At 47.4% G+C, this 25,564-nt stretch overlaps 1 protein-coding gene across 1 annotated transcript in view; it reads right to left on the reverse strand.

Annotated features, from left to right (window-relative positions):
* The window catches only part of Dscam (DS cell adhesion molecule), a 342,911-nt gene that overhangs the window by 29,403 nt on the left and 287,944 nt on the right, over positions 1 to 25,564 (reverse strand). The window contains exons 23-29 of the mRNA XM_090331431.1: positions 25,214 to 25,377; positions 23,463 to 23,561; positions 20,854 to 21,042; positions 19,864 to 20,154; positions 16,803 to 16,979; positions 6,230 to 6,260; positions 401 to 516 (exon numbers count right to left, since the gene is read on the reverse strand). Of these exons, the coding sequence (XP_090187557.1) occupies positions 401 to 516; positions 6,230 to 6,260; positions 16,803 to 16,979; positions 19,864 to 20,154; positions 20,854 to 21,042; positions 23,463 to 23,561; positions 25,214 to 25,377 (1,067 nt within the window). The remainder of the gene's footprint in view (positions 1 to 400; positions 517 to 6,229; positions 6,261 to 16,802; positions 16,980 to 19,863; positions 20,155 to 20,853; positions 21,043 to 23,462; positions 23,562 to 25,213; positions 25,378 to 25,564) is intronic.

The raw sequence follows: 25,564 nt of genomic DNA on the forward strand, positions 1-25,564 counted from the left end.
CTTCGTGCATGCTAGGCAAGCACGCTACCACTAGGCCAAACTCCTGGCCCAAGAGATACTTGTAATGAGCAGATTTAGTTAGTGGAAGCTGGCCTTGTCAGGATTAAGTAGAAGTGTGTGGACTGGAGCTCCAAGAAGGGGCTTTGTTGTGCAGCCTTCTGGGTTAATTTCATGATGAATGTTTGTTCTTTGACGCAACATAAATCATTTTCCCAGAAAGGACTCCCAGCAGATTGGAGCTGGCATCATCACAGGCCATCACTGAGGTGTTAGGCAAGTGGGTTCCCTACCTTTGCTGGTGCTTAGGCTTCTCCTCACCTTTTGTACTCATGGAACATTCAGGTGTGTTTGTGATCATACCTCACACAGCCACTGTGCGATGTGTGAGCAGGGCATTTACCTATGGTCTCCATTGTGTCCCTCTCTTCGATCAAAAGCTGAGCCCGGGGTATGTCAATGTGCATCCTCAGAGTTTGTTGTTGCTTGCTTAAGGTGTCCGAAGTTCGTGTATTCTTACTGGGGATAAAGTAAGGACAAATGCGTTAGCCAATCTGGTTCCGTGTTACATTATGCCAAAAATATGTGTCTGAACATCAACTTGGTTTATTTTTCAATTATACAAATGGCTTGGCAGAAGGGGAAGAAAGAAAGATCTGTAGTATGGGATTTTCTGCTTTCATTCAAGTGATCTTTTATTTTGTTATTTTTTTTAACTCATCAATTCCAGCAGTCAAAGGAGATTCCCAAGTGTAAATTTCCAACAGATTGGTTCAAAATCTATCCAGGGAACCTATAACAATTTTTTCATTTCATTTGCAAAAGGAAAGACAGAAGAAGCTATTTTAAAAGTCACATTTTTCATTTGTCAGATATGAGATGGTCTGAGCTGGCGAGGGGAGAAATGTGGGAACCAGCTGCTTATTGGCTGTTGGTTTTAACAACTGATTTCTGGTGCATCTGGTTTAGTAACAAATCACCGACATTGTTAGCTTCCTGACATTAGTTTTGTTTCCCTAACCAGCAATGCAGTTTGGAATGAAAGGGGAAGAAAAAGCACTTGCTGTAATAATTTTATCTCAAAATTTGTGTACCAGAAAATTGCCCTGAGAATGAGTTCTCTAAAAGTGAGTGAGAGTAGGTGGTAACACGGCATGGAACCCCGTGTAACCAGCAGTCTTGATGCTCTGCAGACATCTAAAACAGCCAATAAAGGCCTTAATTAGCTAATCCACACTGGGGAATGGCTGCTCAGTCTCCACAAAATTATGGGAATTTATGGGATGTTAAAATAATGTTCACTGAAACAGCCTCTGAGAAGCATCAGTCACTGGGATAGGTTATTCAACCAGATGGTCTCAGAACCCACCACTCTGGCCCCAAAATTGTCAAAATCTGTCTCAGGAATGACTGATTTCTGGAGCCTCATTCACCCAGGGATGGTTGAGCTGTGTGCCAGGTACTTCAGTAGAGAATAAGAGGGCTAAGCACTCCACCCAGACTCCCCGGGCTCTACCTCCTTAGATCCTGCAGCTGACTGAACTTTACCCTGAAGGTCAAGTTTGCCCACGAGCCCTATGGATGCCAGCTGAAGTTCATGTTAATGTTATGCGTATCTGATGATGCCTCTCTTTTTATGAGTCTAAACTGAATAGCCCATGAACCAAGCAGCTTAAAGGAGCACCTGTTCTCCAAGGACTTGATCTTGAACCAGTTTTTTTTTTTTTTCCTCTGCAGATGAGTAATTGGGTTATGTACCCTTGATCATGCTAATTACTCATTCGGCCTCATTTTTCACATGGTCTCTATACTGCCTCAAATTACTTTCATAACTAACTTCTCATTTGACTTTTGGCTAAAGAGAAAAAAAAAGAGACAAGGAAGCCAAGAATCAAATTCATGTACAAAAGGAAGAGCCTTTTGGTTCCGTGGGGGGGGGGGTCTGAGTTTATGTCATGCTTAGACAAGCTGTATTTCCACAAAAAAAAAAAAAGAAAAACATACACGGGGAACTACTCCTCTGTGAATAACCGAAAGATCTGTTTAGAGACTCCAGTAGGGACTTGAGCTTGTCCTTGTACCAAAAATAGAAGTGTGAGCTAGTTCCTTCTGCTTATCATGAATAGTTATGAGGCTCGCTGCCGCTGTTCTGTTAAACAAGTATGAGCACCAAGAGAAGGCTATACTTAAACAACAATAAGGATCTGCTGTCAGACTGACACAGGAAGCAAGCTAAAGAACTGCTGCAAATGCTGTTACTGGCACAAAGACCACTTATGGCTGTGCCTTATGAACAAGGACAATCAAGGAGAGAGGTAAATCCCTTCATCTCCAAAGAGGGTCTCCAGGGCCCAGCCATGGGAAGGCAAGAAAGTAGCTCAATAGACCTTGCGATTTGGGTCCCAACTCTTCCTAGCTCCCTTCACACTTGCTGTTTCCTCCACATAGAATGTATGCCATCTACCACCAGCCCAGCAGCTGACCCCCTTCCTTCCTGGAAGATGAATTAGCATGCTTGCATCATTGGCATGGACTGGCCAGGTTGACTCTGCTGCTGCAAGTCTCCCATGACTGCTTCTTGATATTATTTTGTCTCCTTGGCACTTATTAAATCGAGTCAATTTCATACTTTTAATTGATTTATCTCATTATCTGTTTCTCCACTGGAATATACACTCCAAAAGGGGGTGTCTCCTCTCTGGTCCCTGTGTATCTAGATAATATAGCTAGACAGAAGATAGGATGGCATGGGGCCCAATGAGATGCCTCATAAATATTTATCAAGTAACTCATGTTATCGTGGGGTCACAGTGGGAGCAGCGTGGCACGTCTCCAAAGGCTGTACTTTGGGTTAATAATATCCTTTCCGTTCTAAAATGTTGGATTTTAACTAAGCTTGTTTCTAATGAAACCACATTTTAGATTAATGTTTGCTGCCATAGTTGGTCTTTTATTGTTACAGGATGGGTGGTCACCAAGAGTATAGCAACTGGTCATTATAACAGCAATAAGCCTCAGAAACTTCATTGGCAACCTCAAGGAAGAGGCAGAATGTTTTTGCTATGCCTCTTTTAACAACCTAGGGCTTTGCTCAATGTACTAGCAACGCTGGAAATGTGGTCTCTGGCTGTCCATTTGCCATCTGGCGGTGTGGTAAGGCAGGGCCGTGGGGAAAGCCGAGGGTGGTTTGTGGCTGCAGTGTTTCTCAGAGCAGCCCAAATGACTTGCTTTCACTACAGTTCCTCAAAGGGCCCATAATCCCACCGAAATAGGCAAATCCTTCTTGAACAAGATTGGAAAACAGATGCAGCCATCACCTAGCTGGCAAAATGCTAAGAGCCAGAAATCATTTTGTGTGTTGGTTAACTGAGCTCTGTGGAGTGCTGTTGGCTGCAGGAACTCTGGAGCATACACTGAGGCTGGCCAGGTGTTCCCGGGGCGCAGCCTGCCAGGTCCCCAGCTGTCCACAGAAAACTGCAGCCAAAAGCAGGGTTCTCTTCACGAATGGACATGCCTGACCCAGACTTCTGAGGACACGTTCAGAATCTAGTTGGGTATACACTGACCTGGTCTTTCAGTTGCCTGGTTGGTAAAACTGTCAAATCTTTGATGATTGAAATCGCTGTCAATAAATTCTATACCAGTCTACCTATTTGACTAGTCCTTCGGGTCAGTATGCCAGGTGGAGGAAAACCACATTGGTAGTCAGAAGTGGTAATGATGATTAGTTTTAGTGGTCTGCATGTCGCCATGGCAACCAGCCATTGGGGGGAAACCAGTGTTAATTCCCATTCTTATCAACAAGTGCTCTTACCAACCACAGGATTTACCTTATTAACAAAGAGGATGCTTTGTAGCATTTTGCTCCAGGGCTAGTGAAAAAGATGAGGGATATCGTCTAGGATATCAGGAGAAGCAAAACGCAAATCATCCTCAGTGCACAAATTATCAAACATGCCATGAAATACAGATCATGGCTTCACAGCCTCTGAGCGGGGTTTAAGGGTGGGTGGAGGAGGTAACCAGACAAAGAATGAGGGAGGTGGGCTAAGGGGGGGGCAGGAGGAAGCTCTGTAAAGGTAGGGAGGGTAAGTAGCCCACAAGTGATCTCTGCTCTCTGGGAAGGAGCCCTGCTGAGGCCAGATGGAGGGCCGCTGAGGGAGTCATGGTCACAAAAGGGTCTAAAAACCATCATCCATTGGCATTCTCACCCTCCTGTGGCGACACTCAAGGGGAGACAGCAAAGCAGATCAGTTCTTCATTTTAAAGTCTGTACTGTGAGGTTTGTTTTATTAAAAAACAAACAAACAAACAAGCAACTGTTCCTGGTAATCCTAACAACTCAGGTGGCTGCTACCTAAGGATCAAGGTTCACAACCAACTGGAGACTCTTATCTAAGAACTTGCCAGCAAAAAGCTGTAAGTGGAGGTGCCACTCAAGTGGGATAACATCATTGAGTGAATAAGCTCTGTAATAGCTTAGCTGAACTCCAGCCCTCGTACTGGAGCAGAAATGAAAGGGAAAGAAAATGAGTACCAATTCATGACTTTTTCTCTTTCTATCTCTCTTTCCTACCTCCACTCCATATCCCTTCTCTTAGCCTTTCTCCCTCCCTCCCTCCATTTCGCTCTCCTTCCTAGTCCCTCATTTCTGAGACCTGGCAGTACAGGAGTGCCTGGGTGTGACATCTGTGCCCATCCATCTGATCCTCTTGCTCAAGTAAGTATAAGCTTTCAGAAGAGCATAGCCTTGTGGTATTCTGTGCAGATTTTTGTACTGTCTCCCAAAGGTCTGATCCCCCATGACTAAATCCCCATCCTGGGACACATTTTCCTGCTACGTGTCTGCCTCACCTCTGAGCTCGAGCTCTACCAGCCATCTCTCTGACATCGTCAATGGATGCTTAAAATGAGTTCCCAGGCAGCAGACTGGTCCACGCAGGTGTCTCTGAACCCATCAACACCTCTTCCCAATCTCCCCCCTCCCATGCCCACCTGTGACAGATATGCTGGCGCACCATCTGTTTGCCTGCCCACTGGGAAATGGCATCAACACTCAGCCAATCCCGTCCACCAAATGCTTCGGTTATCCTTGAGTGCTCAATGCCGTTCTTCTACCTATAACTCACACTGAAATCCCAGCGTGTCCAAAGATGTCTGTGGGATACAGAATCTGTGCACCAAAGGCTTTCCCCCTCTCTGCCTCTGTCCCTTCCAACAATGGTGACCCGAAGCTCCTTAGTAAGAACAAAATGCTAATTTTCTATGTCTAGATGGTAAGGACATGAAAGCCCACTGCTGTGAGGAGTGGAAAGGCCACTCCCAGGTTCCTTCATTCTCTTTGCCCACACATCACCCTAAAATGGCAACCCCAAGGTAACAGTGGATTCCCCTCCTCCCTCACCTTTGAACACAACATTATGCTTACAACATTATATAAGCATTAACCTGAAAATATTAGCCAGTGGCAACATGTCAGTACTTTCTCATGTGTGAGTGCTTAATATCAGAGAGTTCCAGTGGTTATGTGGAGCTGGAAAGCGTGACAACTGTGGGCTGGGTGGGAGAGGGAGCTCGGGAGCAGGACGAGGAGGAGCGCTTCTCTCCACAGCAGGGTCTCCTGCCAGCCCTGTGGGGTCTCTGTGTTGTGTGTTCCATCACCCTGTGCACCTTGTCCGAAGGTGCTGTGATTGGAGCCGCTGCAGTGCTGGCTGCTCTCTGGCTGGTGAGGGACACAGGCTTTCAGGACAGACGGTGGAGAGATAGAGCCAGAGGATCTGGTAAGTATGCGAGTAGAGGGGTGCAGAAAACACCTGGCACCGGGGACCCAGATTCTCTTCCTGGACGGCTCATTACCTGAGAAGAACACGGCATACAACCTACTTCCTTTCGTGGTTTTTCCTGACTTTGGCTAACTCTGTCTGAAAGAAGGCTTGACCTCGAAGGGGGCATGTTGGGGTGGAGAACACTCTAAAGACCCCTGTAATGTGCATTTGGGGCCCCGTCGGGGTAAGCATGCTTTTGGCCTCTCAGCAGCACATCTCCTCACGGCAGGCGTGGAGGAGACTGATTACTCTGTGTCCATGTACCCAGCTACACATTATCCACATCTTTTGGGATGCAAATGGAAATGATAAGGTTCAATGACAAATGTGACCCATTGAAAGAGTGAACAACGCAAACTGTAAACCCTCCTTATAAACATATCTGGAATTCCAGGTTGTATCCTTACCTCATAAGCATTTCAGCTAAACTCTTTGCATCTGGAGAAAGAAAGTCAGAATTAGCACAAGGTAAATAACTCATTAACATTCACTTTGGCATTTATGACTAACGTTCTTCAGCCATTTGAAAAGGTAATTATATACTCAGATTACTATTAATGACTATTTATGGACTCTATTTCTTCTAGATGGGATTCTTTTATATCATTTATTTATTACAGGAAAAATACCATAATTATCTGATGGCCATGAGATCTCACACATCTACCAATATTTTTATGATCACCTATTTTTTTTTTGGTCTCTTCCAGAAAATGCTATTTTGTTTTCAGCAGTCAGGACATTTACATGTTGTGCTGTCTGATACCACTGTGGATGACCAAAATAGCAGAGTCAGAAGGCTGGAACACTGGGGCTTGCTTCACTGGCATCATTGAGACAGTTTTGCATCACCTAGGGTAGTTAACGAATTCTGTGAGTCGCACACTGCTCTCTTTAAAAAGAGAGAAGCTTTATCATTGTTCCCTCTGGATGACATTGTCTACTAAAATCTTATACCCTTATCCCACAAGAAGTAGTGCCTAAAATTTTCATATTAAAAAAAACACATCTACATACTTGGCAGTAGGATGTTTTAAAAACTCTCTTTTTAAAGTAGGATGTATTCTGTTTACACATTTCATCCTGGCAGAAGTGAATGTTTCCTTTCTTAGGACACAAAAGCCTTGTTTCTATTTCTTTCCTCTGCTCTCGGAATGACTTGATGCGATGCATCCTGTTTAATGGAGAGAACTTTCTGGAAATGGCTTCAGCTAACTATGTGTGGCTTTATTTGAGGAACACATATGCCAGGGAGTTTTCCTTTCATTCTCTGGGGACTGATGTTTAATTCAAGCAGTCTCACACCAGGGCAGATGGATAGTCACAGAACAGATAACCAAACAGGCTGGTATGTGATGACCAAAGCTCCATGCTTCAAGCCAGCTGCCCCTGTGCCCACTGCTGCCCTCTGCATGAGCCCCGCTTCGTCACCGCTGGGTTTAGACTAGAAGATGAAGCAAATCTCATCCAATGTGGCCCACAAGGAGACCCTGCGGAAGCCAGAGAGCATTTAACTTCCAAGTTTGTATCCTTGAACTTGTCCTCAGAGATGAAGTAATCTTCCCGAATGGTTTAACACCTATGAAGTAAACAAAATTCCAGAAGCTTGGGATTCAAGACCTCCAGGTGACAACCAAAAGCGGTGAGTACGATACCCTAAGGAAGATGGAAAAGTCTAGAGTAGAGGGTTGACTTCAGCCATACTGAAACAAAACCGACATGGCCTGCCTCCTTCCTTGGTCCATGGACTTTGTCATCACCTTGCTCTCTTCTGGTGCTTTCATACTAAAGAGTCGCAGAGTTCCACAGGGCAACAAGCAAGAACAGATTCTCCTGCCCCGGCCCATCCCGGACAAGCTCCCACCGCCTGGCCTGGTCCCCTGGCCCCAGTGGGCCAGGGTCTTCCCTGGACTGCAGCCAGAGCCCCCAAAATTCCTTCCTTCCTAAGCTTCCTGAATGGAGGTAGCGCTCTTCTTTGTCTGTCCTGTCCTAGCTGCTACATCCTGTCTCAATTCCATCTGAAATGTCAAGAATTGCTATATTGATAGTCTCTTGTTTCATTTTGCTAATGAGTCCCCCTTTCGAGAAGCTGAGACTGGAGCTGAGAGCATGGGATAGTGTGGGCTAGAGTTTGGATAGCCAGGGCAGGCTGGGGTGACCCTGAGCCTGGACCCAGGGGTCTGATGACCCTGGTTTCTTCAGGAAACCAGCCAAGCCCCTTTCATACCCGCATGTGCCAGGGAATGGTTCCCATTCTGACATGAAGAAAGTGGGTTTCAAATATGTTCCTATTGTCTCTGTTTCAATGTTCTCTAGCCACATTACCCTCAAGACCCACGTGCCTGGAGTGGAATTTGCATTGGATTCCTGGGGACACATAAAGGGATTGGCAGCAAGCTGGGGACAGCAGTGTCAGGCCAGAGCCACCGGGCAGATGTGCGGGGTGGCCCCAGTCTGAGTGGTGTGTGGCACTGGAAGGGCTTGGGACCTGAAGCAGCCACATTGTCCCACACCAGTGCTCACAGCCATTGGAGCCGGGAGCAGAGTGGCTCAGCTTCTCCAGACAGAGACACTTCCAGGGGAGTGGTAGATACAAGTGGCCACGACACTACAGAGCTGCTGTGTGACTGGCTGTGGTCTGAAACCTGCACCAAGGGGAGAAGGAAGAAGGAGGTGGGGGGTAGGTAGGGGATGGGGGGACCGCTAAGCCTGAGCTCATCAGGTGATTCACAAAGCTGGTTAGGAGACAACACTGGGGTGCAGGCATTTCCTCTGGAGAACCCAAGTGATGGGCAGTGGGGGTGGGTCTACAGATGGGAGGAGTGTGGACTCCGGGGCACCAGAGACCCACTGGGTTTGGAGGGCACGGAGGAAGCAGACAAACTGCAGGAGCCCATGGACATGGCAAGATGGGGATTCTGCTGGACAGGAAGGCAGCAACCCAGCTGAGAATTTACAAAGCACTTTAAGCGAAGCCCTTTAGATTAAGGGGGGTTGGAGTGCTGTGGAGGAGACTCAGGGCACAGGAGAGAGCTCTGGGTGCTGTCTGTGCTCAAAGACGAAGAATATAGAGGGAAGGTGACAGCATCATCATGGTAACAGACAGGTTATTTGAGATCTGTTAAAATCCTGGGGTCACAGAACAAAGTATGATGAAGACTTCAAAATAAGCTTCTGGGGGAAATTTGGGCCCTGTGTTTCCCAGTGTCTCAGACAGATGCAGGCCCGAGTGTGGCTCCCACGGGCAGGTCCCAAGCTCGTGGACACTCCAGTGGTGGTGTGGCTGCTGCAGTATACTGGTGCGAGTGGGGCGCCCCCCTCCCTATGCAAGTCTAAGACCAACCCCCCAATACTTCTCAGGGACTTGCTCTCTATTGGTGCCGTTTCCTGAGCTCAGATTTCATGTGACCACGATCTCCTGAACCCCAGCTACTCAGCGTTCTACATGAAAGGGCAGAGGAGAAAGGACAAGAGTCGTGAACCGTGTCTTGCTGGGCCACCCCTGGTTTCTGAGACCCTCAAGGGCACTTCCTTCCCCCTCTCCTCCACCTACACTAGTCCTAAGCTGTCCTTGCAGCTCTTGTCTCTGGCTGGCACCTCCAGCTCTCTGTTTGCTTCTCCTGCTGCTTTCTGCAGCGACTCCAGTGGCATCACTTTCTCGCGAGGCCTACCGTGTCTGCCCACTCCCTGAAGATAACAGCTTGCTCTGGGCTCCCTCCCAGCCCCCCGTAGGTAGTGAGCCCTGTGGTGGTTCTCCAGGGTTCTTGGGCCGCCAGTCCCCTGGTCCTCAGACCTCCGTGGGTTTCAGCCGCTCCAGCTCATGGCCTCTTCCACCTCCCACTGTTCTCATGCCATCTCCTTCTCAGCGCTTTATACCTTGGTTATAACCAAGATCCTCGTAGATAAGAGATCCTGCACAAACTTTTCTCAAGTGTATATTTAAAGTGGTAAGAAACACCTTTTCCGCACCTCGGGTACATGCGCTCTCCCTAACAATGGAACCATCAGCAGACTGTGCGCATTTCCCACCTTGAGTTGCCTTTTGGTTGCTTGGCTTCCCTGTTTCTTTTTCCAGATTAAATTCTGTACAGTTATCAACCATTTCTTACAACATGCTTTCTAGGTAATACTTTTTCTTCTTTCCTGGTCTTGGGGTTTGAATTAAGGGCCTGGGTGCTATTCCCTTAAGCTGGCACTCTACCACTTGAACACTACTTCCAGATTTTGGGTGGTTAATTTGAGATAAGAGTTTCATGGACGTTGCTTTAAACCCTGATCCTCTGACCGGCGCCCAGCCAGACATTGGTAATTTTTGCTATTTTTTTTCTACTATGCTAATGAAGTGAAATGCTCATTAGTGAACACGTGATCATGTGTGTTCATAATTTGTATGGTCAACTTTACATTGATAATGATTAAAACCTGTCTTCCGAGTTCCAACCTTTCAAAGACTTCAGGATTGGACTCCCTCCCTCAATGGTGTTAACCTTTTCACGCAGGTATGCGCCACCTCAGAGCCTGGCTCAGCCCGCAGGGGTCCCTCGTCAGGAAGTGCTGTGGAAACACCACTGGGTTCAACCAGGCCGCTGGTGGGCCCTGTCTCTCCCTAGCTGCTTACCACCCTGGGTACAACCCAAAACCAACTTAAAAGGTCCAGAAAATGGGTACAAAATATGACCAAGCAACTTCAATTGGCCATTGAGTATTCAAAGAGTATCCAAAAAGATTTTGAGATTGTACCTTGGATAATTTTGTCCAGAAACGTAAGCTGTTTTCCCTTGGGGTGTTTTAGGACTGTTAACCCCACGGCAATTTTTCTAATCTCTCCAGTGGAGGGGGTGGCAGGGGGCCAATTCCTTTGATGAAATGTCCTCTGTGTCTGTCTCTCTCGTTCTTCCTTCCCTTTTTCTCCCTTTCCTCCTTCTATTTCTACCCTTCCCCCAGTCTCTCATTCTCCCTCTCCCTCATTTCTCTCTTTCCTTCTCTGTGTCTATCTTTGGCTCTCTCTCTTTCGCACTCTCTCTTTGCCTTCCTGCTTAATCTCTACCCCTTCCTTCCTTGTCTTGCTTTTTATAATTCCTGGTCCACATTTTCTGGTGTGAAGAGTACTTCCTCTGGTTCATGTCAAGACAAAGCAGATGCAGAGAGGCATCTCTTCTACCCGCCATCTGTTCCCACGAGAACATTACCCACAGTCCTGTTCTTTGCGGCCCAAACACAGCCAAACAGCCTTTTGTGTTGCCTCTCACATCGACTCATATATGCCAGATCAACCCAAGATTTAGACTGGTGACATCTTTGTTTAAGCCCCTGGCTCATTATAGTCCAGGAGTCATTGACCAAGCCCTGATCTGGGCTGGACAGGTGGGGAAAGTCCACCAGAGTCCAGCCACGGGAGCTGAGGTGACCCAGGTGGAAGGAAAAGCTTTGGGAGAAGCATGCTCTCAAGAGATAGCTAGTGATCTGCCCAGGAGAGCAGCTTCACTCTTCACCTGAGTGGAGGAGTAAAAGCAGACCACAAGGGCTCGGGGTGGGTGAAGGGCAAGGCGGCTGAACACACAGTGTTCTTCAGAAGTCAGTGATGAAGAGAATCAAGGAAGGCAGAAGATGTGGGGACATCTGAAAGCCAATGAGCATCAAGCTGAAAAAATGGACAGAGTCAAGGAAGACATGTAATTTTAAAGGATCTAGGGATGATATGAGTGATTATTAAATTATTACTTATATCTGGGTCGTTTTCATTGTCATCTTTCTACACATGCTTACCGTGTATTCCAATCATTCTCAACCTCCCTATAACTCTCCCTGCCTCTTTCCCATTTCTAAATCTATTCAGGCTTCCTTCACATGACAAGGACAGCCCATGTTGTACCTGACTGAAGATGTTTCCTGGGAAGAGGACTGGTAACTGAGCGGGCAGCTCCCTCTATCTTGACTGATCCGATAATCTGGACCACTTCCCTGAGGACAGAGCCGGTCTCACCTTTAGTTTTCAAGTGAACAAGGGGTATAATAATGCTGATCCCATACTCGACCCCTGCCTACTTGTTGACCCACTCAACCAAGAAAATGTGAAGTGTCCTAGAAGCACACAGCTCAGTCGAGTCTTGGGAGAGGAACTTGTGGATGGAGAAGCACCATGACTGGTCTTGCCCACTTAGCCTGCCTGTGCAAGCAGGGGGCTCCCCACTGGGCATCAACTGCTGGACACAGGATGGCTGGGCCAGGCACACCTAGACCTTGCCTCACAAGCCTTGATCAGAGACTGAGCTTCCTTATATTTTCATACCCAAATGTTTCTTTAACGAAAAGGATTTTCACTCATAGCTGTGGCACGTTTCATGTCTGATGTTTTAGTCGGGGGAAACGGAATATATTGGAGCTAACCTCGACAGGGCAGTTGCTGGCACACTCACAAAAAGAAAACAAGGGAAAGAAAACAGAAAACCATTTAGGGTAGCAGATTTCCTCCTGTCTTTCCATCCATCAAAAACTTTTACTTGCAGACACCCCCTCAACAGCTCTGTTTATCTGTGGACTAGAAACGGATCTCATAAAATAGCTATTTTTGTAAGGGCTGTAAACTTGTGTTTCAGTTTTTACAAGATCCCAAATAGGATTTCCAATCATTGGCATGCTCAAGTGAAAGCTATTTGAACACTGAGGGAAAACATATATCCCACCCATAGCTGGTCATGGATGCTTGTGAACAGAGACAACTGCAAGAACAAAGGCCAAACTGAATACCCAGGACCCAGGGATTCCTCTGACCACCACTCCTGACCCCACTGCCACTGGCTGACCCAAAATGCTCCCTTGTTTCCCTCTCACAGGCAGGGTTGTTTGCCCCTGGAATAAATGTGGTGCTTTGAAAGGGTGGTTTGATTAGGAGACTAAGGCGGGGGGGGGGGGAGTGTGGGAAAGGAGAGGAAATTAGGAGAGAGAAGGAAGAAGAGAAGAAGAAAGAGGAGGAGGGACAGAAGGGGAGGAGGAAGAGGAAGAAGAAGAAGGAAGAGGTAGAGAGAGAGGGAGAAGGAGAGAAGAACTAATAATAATTAGGAGACTAAGAAAGGGAGGGGGTGAAGGGAAGAAGGGAGGGTAGCAGCATAATACCAAGCATCTCAGTGACAGGATTCTGATGTCCTCCATTGTAATCATGAGTAGAACATACATGTATTCATGAACACATGTGGAGCTTCTGGGGCACTCATTCTGTTGCTGGCCTCTGTCTTTTAAGGGCATTTTGATGCCCTGTGGCTGATTCATGTTTGTTTACTCTAGCTTTGGCTTCTTCCATGTGTATTCCTGCTTTAGATTCGTAAAGTTCCAGCTATTTTTCTTTTTGGTTTGACAATGAGGAGACAGTCAGGTTCCTTTGCAGAGCAGAACATGAAATGGTAGATCTCACAAAACGGGAGACTCCTCACCCCTCCCCCTCCTTACTCAGGTAGACCACGAACCCAGATTCACCCCAGTGGTCGTTGACAATGGTTCGATTTGGTGTATCATTCCATTTGAAGACATAGTTAAGATAGGACATTCTTTTCTGCTCAAGGGACAGGATATTTTTTGCCACAGAAACAGGTCAAATGTATATCACACACGGAGTTTTTTAAAAAACTAATCTAGCTTAATTGAAGTCCTACAATTTTGAAGTTCATCTTTTTGATCGATTAGTTGACCCAGGCCAGTTGGTACCAATGCAGATTTGTAACCCTTTGAGCAAAACCCATCACCGGGAGGAAGAATTTAGTGATGCTGGAGTGATCTTGGAATCAAGAGTTAGAGATTTTAGGTCTAACCTGTGACTCACAGTGTGACTTTCTACTTCAAAGGATCTAGAAGTTGGGGGAAATCAGGGCATTATTAAAGTGAAATGTGACATCTGAACTCCTGGATGAGGTTATAGCTTTAAAAAAAAGTAGTGCTTGTAGACAATTTAGGCATTAAGAGGTCGATATACTCTAAAATTAGAAGTCCTCAGGAAGAAAGAAGAATATAGGTTGACTGAGCAGCTTGAGTCCTATTTTCTTTTCTTTCCTAATTTTTAGGTAAAGTAATGTTGTATTGTACTCACCTAAGTAGGTTGCTTGGCTAGCCAGTAACACATAGCATTCTTAGAAACCGTACATTACACAGCACAAGCAGACATGGCCAGTCATGGGAAGCTCATCGCACTTAGGAACTCTGAAAGTGTGCATTGGAGTCCCTATGGTATTCATTGGTCAGTCAGATTTTCTAATTTCCATCTCTGATCCTGCCAACACGGCAACATGACTCATATTCCTCGAGATGGTGTCCTTAGTTTAGGCAGAAAATATTGTTGAGAAACCGTGCTCTCCACAGAATCTGTAGATAATGTGAAACGGCTTTCACCCAGGCACTAGACCAGTATGTTATGTGCATCAGCTTTTAACTGGGTGATTCTACTAATGAACTCTGGATGTTTAATTGAGAGCTGCTGTGGGTTTCCTCTGTGTGTAAGTCAGAAATATTCCAGATCATTGATGAACATCCTTCCAAGGGGCCAGTGCAGGCCTAAGAGACCAAGTTCTTTCTGGGAGATGCCTGGTCTATGACCTTTTCAGCCCCATGACTTGGAATAAGGTAACAGAGCTATGAGCCTGTCCCGACCATAACACTTGGCTCACTGCTGCTGGAAGAAGATACTGCCTGTTTCTCTGGGACAGGTCTTAAGAATGTCTTAACTTTCTAGGGCTTTGCTAAACTCTTGCGATCCTATGGGCATGTCCAGTAAGAAAATACTGCTGCTGGTTTTTAAAATATCCTATATCTGACCCATGATAGATCATCAACAGGGCTTTGTCTAATTGACATTATTACCCCATGTCCACATGCGAGTTGGCATTAGAAAGTGGCAGGGAATGGGGCATCTATTGCTTGCATGACACACACCCTTCTTTCAGCTTTGCTCTACAGCATATCTCCTGAGGGAAATTTGGTACACACCATTGTACCTTTTTTTTCTAGCACAAAGGAACCAAAGTGATTCCAGGGAATAAAGGCTGTGCTGTCAGGTGAGATGGATTCTTTTCTTTAGCAAGCCCGACCTGAAAACATGAGAGTCAAGAAGTAGACATGCCAACAATAAAATGCCAGGTCAAGGTGTTTTCTGGACATCATTTCTTCACAAAGCCGCAACTCAATTATACAGAACTATTAAGAGTAAAGATAAAGGCTACATGGGGTCTTCTGTCCTGATGTCTGAAAGTATCAGTAAGAATCAGTAAGCTTTCATTGGGAAAGCTCTTGGCAAAGAAAGGCAAAGTTGAGTAGCTACGTTACAAGTAGAATGACAAAGATAAAACAATGGCGGTGAAGGAAGGAGTAAGCCATCGGAGCAGGGTGGGCCTGGCAGAGGACTGGGCACTGGAAAGCACTGCTCCTTGTTAACCCACCTCCTGCCTGAATCTTGTGAGTGACTGCAGATCCTCTGTCAGACAGAGCCTTTTAATGTGAGTGTGAAGGGTACAGGTCCTTAGCAGGCTCCTGTGCAGTGGTTATCATGGCCGTCTATAAGGCCCAGGGGCAAACTCCTGGCACCTCCACGGCCAACAATGAAAGGGAGTTTTTAAAAAATACCTTCGGAGTATGCTAATGATAAACCCTCCTAGATAACAGCATTTCCCAGCATGCTGGCCAGTATGACAGTTCTATAGCACCGTATTTTCTTTTAGGAAATCCCTCCCTCTTTTCTCCTGTTCTAGGGTGGAGCTTACCTTCTTGCCCTCTTTTGAACTAATCCATTGCAGAGTTTGATGGTGCCTAATATGGTACCAGATGCTCATGGTTCTGCCTTCTGCAGCAAAGCTAGAGTCTGGAAAGCCTTTTTACCTTAAGCACCTAGAACAGTGCTCAGGATGCAGTATTGTATTGAGTAACGTCTGCAGAATTGTAGGCCATTGAGTGATGTGGCTTAGAAGGAACATGGCAGTGCCTTGGGATTATAGGGCTGTTGAAGACTTAAATGGAAGGGTGTGTTAGGTCAGGTGAAGCATGAGGCACCATGAGTGTGGGAGTGACGGAGGGAGGGAAATCTGGGAGGCTGGAGTGGGCAAGGCATCAGAACTTCCTGGTGCTCTCACTTAGATGGCGGTCAGGAGAGGGTTTGCAGAAGAAATGGATGCTTTCTCAAGATGGGCCGATGGAATGGTGGGGATAGGGAGGTTTGGGGCAAGTTCTCGGAGGCCTGACCTCCAGAAGATGCTGCGTGATCTCACTGCCTCCAAACTGCACTGAGACTAAATGCAAGCCCCCGCCCCACGCATTGGGTCACCATAGAGCAAACACCCTGGTCAGCAGAGAGAGAAGGATTCCGCTACAGATCCCACCGTGCCTGGCCCCAGAGCACAGACACACAGGGGTCCCTGGCCAGAAGCACCGAGTGGCCTCGCCACACAACACATCACCTTCTAATTGCCGAGTCAGGTCGCAATGGCCTCGTCTGGCCTGACTTTACCATCAGCCATTGTGTGATTCTCAGGATGAGACCCTGACGCCAGGCTTCTGCTTTCCAATTCCAGAAAGCATGTGTTTTCTGGCTCCCAATGCTTTACCTGTACCTTCAAGCCCTCAATTTCGGCTTCCAGGCAATGAAATAATTCTCATCTCTAGAGTGAATGGGATAGCTCTTTCCAGACAAAGCCGTAATTGGTGGCTTTGCTGCAACTACTGGAAATGAAAGAGAGTAAGGCTGAAAAACCCATGAGAAATTAATGTTCTTGGTGTGCTGGTTGCTGGGATTTAGGGGCTTTTCAAGGGGCTGGCTTTCACTCTATTTCTGATTGCCTGAGATCAGAACGTATTTTTTTATTGCTTTTCCCTAGGGCTCTGCAGACATTCTCAGAATCAGGCAGCTGGTGGATGTGGCTGGAGGGGACGTCACTCCCTGGGGGCCTTGCTCTCTGGCTAACCCGCTCTCTAGGGACGACGCAGGGTGGGCCTGGGGCCCGGTCCTACCTCGGAGCCGCTTCAGCCTCTGCTCCCGCCTCCTTCTCCGCAGGACGAGCAGGAGCACGAAGAGCAGCAGGACCCCCACCAGGATGCAGGAGACCGTCAACAGCATCTTGAGCCCCTCGTTGGCCGTCAGCCCCTCTTCGCTTTGGACAACTGACTTAATGAGTGGAGGAATTGTACCTGAAAGCAGGGCCACGATGTTAGGCGGCTATTAATGAAGACGGTGTGGCGGAGATTTTAGGGATGAGGGGTTACAAAAATCGCACGGTGTGACCAAGGGTGTCTGAGGCAATGAGAAATGAGAGGGACTCTTCCCTAAGTCCTTGCTGACTTCCTTCCTGGCTCCCTCCCCTCTCTCAGCTCAAACTTCCAACTCACTCTACAACTCAACTCTGTAAAAGGCTTCATTCAAAAGTGTAGATACAGAGGCCGGACAGCCTAATACCAAAGGCCACTTGAATTCAAGGGAGTTGGTGTCTGTTTGACTGTCGCCCTGAGGACAGTTGCTAGAGGCTGGAAAAACTGCACATCCAGGGAGGAATAACAGTTGTGGCAACTGAACAGAAGACCGAGCGCAGCCAGATGGTACCAGACTCTTTGGTTTATTGAAGCTTCAAAGTTTTCACTTGATTACTCATTCAATTGCTATCACTGCTTTGCATCTACTTTTAAAAACTCCTACTCAGCAATGTTTGTTAAGCAATGCACCTTCTACCTGGCGAATATAATGTAACCCTTCTATTACAATAAAAATATATTAAATAAAACTCCTACTCTAAGGTTTAAGAGGTAACAGACAACTTTTCAAACAGGGCCCATCAGGGGCTACTAAAGCAGTGACTTATTGACCAGGCATTGTTGAAAAACTATTCTAGGCAGTTCTGATTATTCAGAATTATAAGAGAATGCAAAAGGAAGATGAACTCTGAGCTATTTTAAGCTGCCTTCTTTCTACCCAGAGACCGAGCACAAAAGGGTGCAGAAATCTAAACAGGCATCCCAGATTTGTGGGGCACAGATCTCACTGTGTTCCATTATGTAAGATGCACCATTCTTTTGTGCCTTACAGGGACCAGAATGTCAGTGCTTAAAGAAAAATAATGCAAAAAATGTAATATCATTTTCCCCTGGGCAAAAATGATCTTTATCCTGCATTTAGTAAGTAGAGCAGGGATAATAAGACCTCTGCTAAAGCCAAAAGACCATTCCTGAAACTACATGGCATTTTGTCCTAGAACCCCAAATCTGCAAACCAGATACAAAGAAAGAAAAGGGGTGCCCATTTCATCAAATCTAAAATGGGGATAACGTAAGAACAACCAGAAATGGTCAGCTGAGGAAATGGCAGAAGAGAGGAAAGTGGAAGTTGGAAGCCTGGCTGGTGTGGACATAAAGCTAATTCTCAATGATTGTTTTACTCCAAATTAAAAAAACATCCTTCAGGCAGATACGACAAGGGAGATATTGAAACTATACATCCACAAGATAGATTCAAAGGAATCGATTCTTTTCCAAGGGAAAAAATTAATAAATATGTGCTCTCATTTCTGAGAGTGATAAGATTATTTTAGATTTCAGGAAAATAAATGTAGCTCCCAGGATGTTTGACAATTTGTGATCTCAACTAAAGGGAGATTACTTGTGTTTGGGAAGACCTGCGTGATCTGCATATGTCTTGCAATTTTAATTCCCTACGTGAGCAGTTTCTTCTGAGCAGATCCGACGTGCACATATGCTCTGTGCGTGCCATTCAGCCGAGTGCCCTGGGCTGCATTCCCAGGGCAGCTCGATGGGCGTGTGACGTTGCAGGTCAGACATCCGGTGCCAGGGCAACTACCCAAATGTCTCCCAGTTGCCAAGGCCTTGGAAGGAGTCCTTAGAGTGAACGTGTGTTCAATACGTGTCGACACCCTTTGTTTTGTAAGAGTTCAGAATGGAGCTCCACTGGGGGAACTTAGTCGAAATGCTACTCTGCCTCTAGGTAACTCTTTGGGAGAAGGACTGCACATTTGTGGGCTAAAATGTGAGAGGAAGAGGCCTTTGAAGGGGCAAGCTTGCTATCTGAGAGGCTGTTCTGAAGCCCTGGGCTCCAGCCACAGCACAGAAGGTACCACCTCACCCCTAAGCCCTTCCTAGGGCCTGGTTCTCCAGCTGTAAATTCTAGAAGGGAGCCAGGCTCTGTTCAGTGGGGACACTATGAAGCAAGGTCTTGGGGGCAGGAGTGACATGGATGAGTGAGGACATGCCACAGCTTGAACACCCAGCTTTGAGCTGACCTAGACCATCCCGCCTGGTCAGTAGGGAAGGGACAGAAGTCAGTGAAGGGAGAGCCACTGTCCCATGAGAGGAATCATTTTAACAGGGGTAGAAACAGCATGGCCACACAGAGCCTAGCCCTCCCTGAAGGTCCCATGAGCTAGCATTCAGTGACACTCCTCAGCTCCCATAACCTGGGCCTTTGTTTAAATGCAACAACAACAGCAACAACAAACAAACAAACAAACAACTGGTAAGAATTTCAATGAAAAGTCTGATGACACCTCACCTAGGTTTTAGAAAACCCGTGCAAACGCCAGGTGTGCCTGTGTGTGTTGTGTGTGCCTGCCCCTATACCATCCTGTTTGCCTCAGTGCCTCATGTTTGAGCTACCATAAAGGGCTTCACCATGGAAAAGAAATCACTTCTGCGCATGCACTTTAAAGGCTTAATGAGAGCAAAAAGAAAGTTGTTATGTAGTTTGGGATGGGTGGGGGGAGGGATGGGAGACAACAAAAGCAATGTTAGCTCAGAGTCATCAACAAAGACACAGAAGCCAGAGACAGAGAATCCTTCTTCGGCCCTGCACCAAGACTCTCCAGGGAGAGGCCATGGGCCCTGCCCACAGGTCCTGCTCCCTCCACAGTGGTCATCTGGGCATCATGAACTAGGGAACCCACCCAGAGCCTGTGGGCTCTGTGAGCACTGTTACACCGTGGCGAGAATGGAAGTCAGCCGGGGAAGGGGACAGGGCTCATGCTCACACCCCGCTGAACCCCACAGAAGGCCAGTGAAGACGTCTGCTTACTGCCGTCGTAGTTCAGCGTGGCGAAGTTGGCCTGCTTCTCGGCACAGCCGGCGCTGTTGCATACCCGCATCTGCAGCTCGTACCAGGTGGCTTCCTGCAGGTCATACAGGATGTAGGACTTGGAGAGCGAGGTCCGCTGAGCCGTGGTCCAGACCAGGGTCCCAAATGGCCTGTACTCCAGCGTGAAGGAGGTGATGGGGCAGCCACCGTCGTTCCAGCCAATGAGGTTCAGCCTCACACGAGTGGTGTTGATGCTGGCGAAGAGTTCTTGCTCCTTGGAGAACTGGGGCTCTGTGGAGAAGGGAGCCAGGTGCGCATGTGTGCGCTTGGGCGTGTGGACAGGGCCTGCCCGCTTCCCTGTGCTTCCCTGTCCATCCTGCCCAGGGACTCAGGCCAAATCTGGATCCCAGGTCTCTTGAGCTCTCCCCTGTTACTGGAGACTTAGGGATGGCCAGAGTGGGAGCGGAGGGCAGAGCCCTGGGGTGGAGGGTATTGTGTGGAGTAGACTTTCAGGGGGACAGTGTCCTTCAGAGGTTCCCGTGCTGCAATGGGCAGGAGTGGATGACCCAGTTTTGTCCTCTAGTGGGTGAATCTGACACTGTGGAGGCCTGGGTAAGAGTCAAGAAGTGTCTCCAGGAATCCTCCACGATCCAGACACTTAGTATTTGAGCTCAGAGACTTAGTGGCTATAATTCCACATAAGCCAACTCTCAGCATCTAAACTCTACTTCTTGCTCTCTAAACGCCAGCCCCAGACCAAATGCCGTCTTTACTCTCCTGCAGTGTGAGAGGCATCTGGCAAGGCCCTTCTCTTCTCCTTTCTAGGAGAATTCATCGCAGCCAGAACATTCCCCAAGGCCTGGCCATTCACCCCACTCTCCTGTGGCAGTAACAAGTTCAGACGTGGAATATCAAAGGGTAAATATAAAACACCGGATGTCTCTGTCACGATTCCAATTTTGCTTCCTGCCGGCAGGCAGAGATACCTACCTTTCCCCAGTGTTTTCGCCTCTATGATCTCGCTGATACGCCCAGGCCCCACTCCATTTTGGGCTGTAAGAGTGAACTTGTACCAGGTTCCGCATTTCAGGTTTTCCAGGCGGTAAGATCGCTCGCTGGGGCTGATGGGAAAGCTCCCCCACTGCTCGCTGTTGTCCTCAGAATACTGCAGAATGTACCCTTGGGGACACAGGAGGCATGGTCAGCGCGGGGTTCCCTCCACGAGGAGCTGGCTGGCTGACGCATGCATTTCTACAGGTGATAGGGAGGCCCCTGCCAGGCTGGGGTGTCACTGGAGGAGAGCACTATCAGCCTTTGCCTATTCTGGAAAGCCCATGCCCCCACTGAGGGAAGTGTTGCACGGTATCCCTCAGTGACATGCAAATGTGGTTAGGGTGGAGTGGAGGCTGGGCTGGAGAGCCAGGTGTTCCTCCAACAGGACAGCTCTCCACATGGCCGCCGTCCTCTGCCTTTCCTCATCTACTAACGCTAACCATGCATCTCCCAGCGCCTGCAGAGCTCACAGGGCTCCCATTGCCACAGAGCCTCACAAAGCGAGCTGTTCCCAACCCACAGTCCAGACAGAGACACTGGGCTCCAGAGAGGTCAGACAGGCCCCCCCCCCCAGGTCCTGTGAGGAAGGTCTGGACCCCACCACCAGTGACAGTGACCCCCAGAATGCTCTTGTCACCAGCGTCATCACTGTTAACCTGAAACTAACTGACCTGTCCCTGTGTCCTGAACTTCCACAACAGGAGCCTAGGCCCAGCTGCCCTGCAGTCTCCTCCCCCACGTCTGCCTGTTCCTCTCCCTCCCCTCCCCTCAGGCCCACCAGAGCCCGGGCTCTTCTGGAGCTCTTTGCTGCTGCCTATCACCTTCCTTTTTATTTTACTTTTTGTGCTTTTAAACCAAGATCTCCAAAACTCCTCCCAAGCCCAACAGAGAAGCCTGGATGCTCTGATTCTCCTCTGGCTTCCCAACCTCCACCCCACTCTCCTACTCTCCTCCCCTCTTCCCCGCCTCAGCAGCGTGCACCCCCCAGTGGTGGGTCCCCACAGCTCCCAGGTGCCAGCCGATGACATGGCTCTCCCCAGCGATGCCATGCCCCTGACCATCTCTGTGGGCACTCAGCTGCAGTCAGGACTCCAGGGCAGGACTGCTGGTCAGGCTGCCCTCTGATCTCATCCTAGACAGACCTCATGCATAAACTGGATTGGCCCCTAACACCTTCCCGATTGCTCCTGGGCCCCTGGCTTACAGAATTCACATTTCTTTCCTTGGAGTCTGGAGTTTGGGCCCCTGGGGCCCTTTGTGCCTGCAGCACGTTTCTCTCTGGCCCTGTCTGCAAGGAATCTGCTTTCCCTCACTTTGCCCTCATTAGAGGTCACCAGCTTTGGTGACCAGCACCATTTAAAAAAGTCATTAGGTGGAGATAATTGTGACCACCGCAATGTGTAGCGTTTGTGTGCAGCTGGGGACGAGGGGCCGCGAGGCAGTGACTTTATCCTGCTAATGACTCCCTGTGCCTGTCACACAGCAGCTGCCACCAAGCTGTCCCACACGCCTCAAACCCACAGGCACAGCCTCAACCCTCATCATCCAGCTATTTTTAAAAAGTACCCTCACCTTTTCCCTTCCTACAAAAAAGGGGAGCTTTTCACCCCAGCCCGTGGAGCACTGCGAACTCTCTAGCAACTGATTCTTGGAGAGAACAAGAGAAAAGCCGTGTGACTTGTTCGCTGCAGCGCTGTCACATGGAGCCAGAAGCCAGGAAGAGTCGTGATGGCCTCCTCTCCAGGGCAGAAGATGCCCGCGGAGGCTTTCCACTGGCTTCCCTTGGCAGTGTTCTTTTCGTTCCAGCTGTCTTTGTATCCTCACTCCTTGCCTTCGGGTGGCCCCATTTTCTCCCACATGCTCCAGGACCTCCTGTGACTGGGTCCCTACTCTTGAGCACCATCTCTACCTCCACCTGCAGACAAACTCCCTTCCTCATCCTTAGATTGCTCAGACGACACCAAGCCTTGCTAACCCTCTACCAGCCACACTTGCACTTTTCTACTTGGTACAGAGGTTGCTTTTCATCTAAACTCCAGGCTTCCTTTCATAATCTCTTAAGTCAGAACAGTGCTAAAGTTACTTGAAAGACTAATAAAGTGTTCAGGAAGAAACAGTCTCCTGAATCTCAGAAGAAGAGGGGATGGGGGGCAGAAACAAAGAGGGGGGGAATGGAACAGTAGTCAGGGGCAGAGGAAGAGACACATGAGAGAGAGAGAAAGAGAGGGAGGGAGAGAGAAGGAGAGAGAAGGAAAGCGAGAGAGAGAACCAGTTTTTCTTTACTTGTTTTTCATTTGTCATATCACTCAGACTAGGAGGGGCCCAATAATTCTGTGAATGAGATTCTCTAGAGGAGTGATTTTTAGTTTCAGCAATTTCTATAAAAGTAGACATATGCTTTCTTGCTTAGAGAATGGACGACTTGACTTGTGTGATATCCTTTGGGGCAGAGTACACTGACGTGAAACAGCTACTTGATGGAGAGATGTCACTAGCTGGCCAGTGTTTTGTACAATCAATCAAGGTCATCAGACAAGTCGTCTTACCTCTGATGGAGCTGCCTCCATTGTCTCCAGGAAGCCAAGACAGGGTGATGGAGGAAGACGTCGTTTTGGAAACTGTAAGCCGAGGCTGGTCGGGTGGCACTGGAGGGGAAATCATTTCGAGAAAACAAGAATTAGTTTTGCATATGCTTAATCTTCAGTACCAGTCATTTACCAAATCACGTTTAGCAGCCATTTATTAAATAAGTGTTTGAGGTTGCCAAAATATGCAATTCGCTTCTGTCAAAATGTCTTTTTTATTGATATGCTGGGCTAAAGAGATAAAGCAGAGGGAATCTATTATTTAAGGAAATTCAACCACATTTCCCCGGGATTTATATCTCCTCATAATTCCTTGAATTCCAAGCTGTTCATCACTCATGGAGGTCTCACTAAGGATGCACACATTATTCTACTCTGCATTTCAGCTGTGAAATTTAAGAGAAAAAGATTTATGGTATTCACTTAGCTGTGCTGCTTTGAGGAGTGGGAGGGGGAGGAGGGAATCCCAGTGACTCTGGAAGTAGACACAGGAGGATTGGGAGTTCAAAGCTAACCCGAACAAAGTTAGGAAAAATTAATTACTTCAAAACAAAACACAAAGGGTCTATGGCTGTAGCTCAAGCGGCAGAGTACTTGCATGCAGGAGGCTCTGGGTTCAATCCCTAGGAATGCCAAAACAAAATTTTTCTAAGCACCTCATCCAACCTCACTCCTCATATCTGAAAATTACAAATGTGCCAGTGACCAGCAGCCCATGAACGGAGCATACACATAGGACCCGAAGGACAGGCCGACTCTGAAGACAGACGCACTGAAGCCAATTCAGAGCCAGCCATACAAGATAGAGCAAAAGCTTCATCTAAAATGTCCTCTTTTTGTGTGTCAGGAGCCTGACAGGCCGACTGAAAGGCCTGAATGCCTGGCATATCTCTCCAATACTCTCACACACTGTACTGTCTTTCAAAATGCCCTGGAATTCTGGTTCCTGTTTAACTCAAAACTTAAGGTTGCTTGTGCAGTATTGTTTATAAAAGTATTGTTTCCCCCTTCCTTTGCATTGCATGGCATGCAATATAAAGTTTGTCTACTGTGATCTGTGCATGTGAAAACATTTAAATCTAAAGATGCATACCCTTTGAGATTCTTCTAATAAAGTAAAACCTCTCCATATACCTTAATCTCAACCCAATCCATAGTTGCCTGAGATTTGAGCCCAATTTTAATATGATAATCTTGGCAAATTGTGTTGCACATTTTATGTAGTTTAAGAAATGCTTTGCATTAAATGCACAATTAAATAATATAGCAATATATTTAGAATTTCTTTGGGCCAGATATATGAGTCAATTTGATTAATTAGAAGATACAAAAGGTCACCGTTCAGATCCATTTTCCTTCGTGCTTTCCAGGTTACAGATATATATGTAAACAGTGTACTTAGTGGAAGCTACGAAAAAGGAAATTTTTTGAGATGTTTACATACATAAAAAATAGATTCGGCCGTTTCAATGCAAAGAAATTTATGGCATTCCTACATTATCCCTGGAATCATACATGTTGTTGTTTGATTGTTTTTTCTAAATTATAGTTTCCAGAATGAGCAAGACCTTTACTTCATTTGTTTATTTTTTGTGATGTAAAAACAGCAGTTGGCTCATTCTGAAAGCCGACTTAAATTTGCCTGACTTTGCTCTCTGCACGTGAGGTCAGTGTGTGGAAGTCTTATGCAGGAGAGTCCTACAATGTGGTACCTTGCACTTGCAAATTTAAAATGATCTCATCGGATCCCCAGTTGTTATTGGCGACGCAGCTGTAATAGCCCGAGTCCTCTGCCTTGACCGTACGGATGACGAAGCTGCCGTTGCTGAAGATGCCCCTGCGGCCGTCAATGGTCACCAGACTGGGTGTCCCGTTACTGCCTCACAGGAAGAAAAATGCACAGATTAAAGAGATTACAACCCACATTAGCTGAGGTTGGGGAGCAGCACAGAGCCTCTCTCTGAAGGAGCGGGCACGTTTGCCTGCGGAACACTTCCTCCTTAAGAGAGAACCGGACGGGGGTTACAGAGAACTGGACGGGGGTTACAGAGGAGAACCGGACG

Source organism: Megascapheus bottae, chromosome 1 (genome assembly GCF_031878675.1).
Source record: "Megascapheus bottae isolate mThoBot1 chromosome 1, mThoBot2.hap1, whole genome shotgun sequence".
NCBI classification, from domain to species: Eukaryota; Metazoa; Chordata; class Mammalia; order Rodentia; family Geomyidae; genus Megascapheus; species Megascapheus bottae.